This window comes from Egretta garzetta, unplaced genomic scaffold (genome assembly GCF_000687185.1).
Source record: "Egretta garzetta isolate BGI_Z169 unplaced genomic scaffold, ASM68718v1 scaffold163, whole genome shotgun sequence".
Classification (NCBI taxonomy): Eukaryota; Metazoa; Chordata; class Aves; order Pelecaniformes; family Ardeidae; genus Egretta; species Egretta garzetta.
In genome coordinates this window covers 1,372,224-1,376,448 of record NW_009259308.1, presented here as the reverse complement: position 1 = coordinate 1,376,448, position 4,225 = coordinate 1,372,224, and the positions used below count along the sequence as shown (strand labels likewise).

General features: G+C 37.4%; 1 protein-coding gene across 1 annotated transcript in view; it reads left to right on the top strand.

Moving 5' to 3' along the window:
• The first annotated feature begins 6 nt into the window (after positions 1-6).
• Positions 7-4,225, top strand: part of DDX59 (DEAD-box helicase 59) — a 13,272-nt gene continuing 9,053 nt past the window's right edge. Inside the window, exons 1-2 of the mRNA XM_009636195.2 lie at positions 7-260; positions 1,169-1,998. Coding sequence (XP_009634490.2) covers positions 1,180-1,998 — 819 coding nt within the window. The 5' untranslated portion in view covers positions 7-260; positions 1,169-1,179. The remainder of the gene's footprint in view (positions 261-1,168; positions 1,999-4,225) is intronic.

Here is a 4,225-nt window from a genome sequence, read left to right as displayed (position 1 = left end):
GAACGGGACCCTCGGAGGAGCCCGTTAGGGGTATAGTCTTTTTCGGCAGCCTCTTCGTGAGCACGGTTTGCTCCCCGCCCCTGAGAGGTTATTGAGTTCGTAAACGGATTTGTTGTGGGAAGTTCTTATTAGGTGCGAAAAATTAAGTGGCGAGATCTGGCTTCTGATCCAACAGCCAGGGGGAGCAACCTGCATCCGTGCACCGCGGGCCTGCCCGTGTTCGCCGGCCGGCGGGTTGAGTAGCAGCGCTCGTCTGGCGGGTGAGCTTCCTGACGGTGCTTCATCGCTCTGGGTTGCTTTGAGTTGCGCAGGAAAAAAGCTGTCTGTAAACACAGAGATAGCTTTGTGCATTTTTAGAAGGCTGATGTAAAAACAAGTTGACAGAGACTGGTATGCACAGCACAATTAAGTCAGAGTAAAATTACGGTATTTTGTGTACTTTGTTTACCGATTGTGACATACCAAATGGTTGGTGAGAACATCTTATGCTTTCAGAGTCAACTACTGAAAGTTTCGAAATAGAAAAGTTACAGTTATTTGTGGACACTTAATTCGGCTTTTTTGTATCACAGGAGAGACTTGGCAAATTGATCATATAGGTCTTTGCTCTTTCTTTGACACCCTGAACAGATCTGGACTCTAAACAGGTCTCAAAGTTTACAGCATTTTTAAATTTGGGTGGACTTTGAAAAGGACAACAAAAGGAGTGGTCTTGGGCAGGTCCTGAACTAAATTTCGCATGCTTTTCAAAATTGATGATTTTGTTCGGTTGTTTTTGTCATAGCTTAGAAGAATGCGTGTTTTGCTTCTCTCTTTCATCTTAGAAACAACTGAACTCTCTAAGGATTTAAATATGCCTGACTCTCAAAAGGGATACATTTCATGATAGACAGTAAAAATCAAAGGTTTTATTCAACTGCAAATGTCTAATACTGAAAACTAACTGTTGGTGGATCTCTCTCTTCCACTGTTATTTTAAAGTATTGCTTTATATTGAATCAACATTGTTAAGACCAAGGTAATATTTAAATGAGGCAGTTTCAAGATCTTTTGAGGGGCTGGGTGTTGCTTTCTAGGTTTGCAAATATATTGCCTAGACTTCAGTTTTGGTAAGAGTACCTTTCTCAACGATAGTAGTTTCTAACAACTGTAACTATTTTCTTCCTAGTGTACTGAAGCATGTTTTTACCAAGATCTGTTAAAGTCAAGAGGAATGCTGATGATCACAAAAGCTGTACAGCTAAGAAAAATAAATTGTCTTCTGGAGAATCTTTGTTAGAGGAGACCACTGAGTTCCAAGACTGTAAGTCAGTTAAAACAGAAACTTCTGTGTCAAGATGCGCTTTGAATGAAGTTGTACAAGAACGCACAGAACCTGTAGCTGGAGATCTTGGTGTTGCTAATACAACTTTGGGAAAGGACAACCAAAATACTGATGAAGATAGTTCTTCAGAAGAACCCATAAAGTCCTTCAGCAAATCCCAGCGTTGGGCAGAACCTGGAGAACCTATATGTGTTGTGTGTGGTCGCTATGGAGAGTATATATGTGATAAAACAGATGAAGACGTTTGTAGCTTGGAATGTAAAGCCAAACACCTTCTACAGTTTCAAGAAAAGGAAAAAAAGCTAAAATCTGATCAACTCACAAAAGCAGAATCTCAAGCAGAAACTCACCTACTTAATACACCTTATTTCTACAAAGATCATTCCTTTATTTTAGGTTTGCGAGATGAGCAGATTGAGAACCTTAAACTGCAGCTAGGTATTGCTGTTCAGGGCCAGCAAGTTCCAAGGCCTATTGTAGAGTTTGAACACTGTGGTTTTCCTGAAACTTTAAACCATAATTTAAAGAATTCTGGCTATGACGTCCCAACTCCCATCCAGATGCAAATGATCCCTGTTGGACTATTAGGGAGGGATATTGTGGCTAGTGCAGATACGGGCTCCGGGAAAACAGCAGCCTTCCTACTCCCTGTCATTATGAAGGTTTTGAAAGAGGTAATGAAACTTTGTGTGTTCAGACAAAGTGGTTTGCAACTTTGTCTCTTGGATTCCCAGCGTAACTGAGAATGTAATTGCAGAGCTTTTTATTGACATTCAGTGATTTATTTTACTTTTGATTGATGGAACATTGGATCTTGGAGGGGGGAAGGTGCTGATTATTTTTAATGACTGAATGTTTTTTCACTTTGTTCAGGAGATAAAGCAACTCTATTAACAAGGAGAAACTGTATACTAAATAATATTAAGAAAGGTAAATAAATTGTGTGGTAAACTTCCCAAATGACTTACAGTAGAAAGTGAAAATAATTCTAGACCCTCTGCAAGAAGTTGTTTGTATATCTTGATATCTCAGATGGCTGAAAGAGATTGGCATAATTTCACAGAGTAGTTCCTGTTGGAATATGCTCAGCTGACCATCAAATAACTACAGGAATTTGGGGTAATATAATTTCTGAAATCCTCTAGTTATACAGTCTCCCATTTGATACTGTGGGGAAAAAGCAGTTAAGACTTTTGCTTCGTAAGGACATGAATGTATGGTGAGAAGTAGTGGCAAAGAGTATTCGATACCTTGTGTGTGGTTCAGTATTGCTTTTTGCTTTAGTGGCTTTATTCAAAAAGAGGTGCATAAGGATATATTTGAAAATTCTGGACCTGATTCTAGTTGATGTTTTGGTCTGTTTGGATGCCTTCATAGAGATATATATACACACACATTTGTGGGTTTTTTCCAAATGAATAATTTAAAGATTATTTAAGTAACTCTTTTAATCTTTAAAGTACTATAGCATTAGTTTTAAGAACGGAAGCATTATATAGGAGCGTTTAAGAACCGGAATATTACACGCCTATACCTCCTCCGTCTGATTTAAAGTCTGCAAGACAGTTACATGCTTATAATAACATGCATAAAATTGGAGTCTTGATGAATAATACTTAATTTCTGTACGTGATCTTTCTCATTCTTCATCTTCAGGGTACTTTACAAGTTAATGTATATGCCAAGAAAGAATTTTAATTTTTAATGTAAAAGAGAGATGTTATGAGCATAAGGGTAATCTGGTTGAGTTATCTGACAGTTCCTGACTTTTCCACATCTCCATAGATACCTTTTTTTTGTGATGGTAAATTGTTAAGTTAAACACTGTTGCCCACTTGAAAACAACACAAAAAGCCCTTCTTGACAAAAGTGTTTAACTATGTGGTTCCTTTGATGACGCAGTGGAAAAGGACCAACCTCCTACGGTTGGCCACTTGTAAATGTTCCAGTTGGAGACCAGAAACACATACCATCCAGAAAACTGTTAAGTGAATTTGTGACTGTAATATCAATATATATGAGAGCTTTGTTTATTTGCTGAACAGGTGATCAGTATTACTGAAGTAATGTGTCTTGGACCTAGACCATTATTCTGCCTTTTTTTTCCCCATGCTTTACCTTACGTTCTTTTTACTTTGTTAGTATGTGTTAATTAGTTAGGAATCTATATTCATCTGAGAAGGGGGAATTACTAGCCTGTAATCTTATCTTTTCTGGGTTGCAGAAATGTACCAGGTGATAATACAGTTGAAGATCCTTACATAAGGAACAAAAAAAAATTCAAGACTCTTATCATTTTAATGATTCATCTCTACTTGGCTGACTAACAGTGGGTCAGAGAGGCTATTAATTTTGTTTTTAAATTTCAGACACATGTTTTTGCTGTTTAAAGTTCCTATCACTGCTTATCTTCTCTGGCTAATACTTAATGTTTTTACCTAGTGGTTTGCAAGACAGTAAAGGGAAATAATCTGTTCCTGTAACATCAAGACTTCTAACGCCCCCTTTTTTATGACCTCTAGGTTCAACTAGCATCCTGTGTTTTGAGTTCATGCAGAATTTATTCCGAATTTCTGTTACAGATTCAGTGCAAAAACTAAAATAGAAGAAAACAGTCTTTACAAATGACTACTAGCTTTCTGGGCCTTTTTTGTTGTCAGGAAGCCATTCTAACTCTGTACTTATACATATATTAATTTTTGTTTGCAGAAGTTGAATGAGGGGTAGACTTGCTTGGCCTGCATTGTTAAAGGTATAATACCTTTCTACCTTCTGTCTTCAAACAGAAAGCAGTCTAATTGTATCCACAGTAGCTGCACTATATACTTTATATTTTAGTATTGGGAGATTTAATCTTGAAAACTTTTTATCTAAATAATAAAGCATTTCCATGTTCAGCAG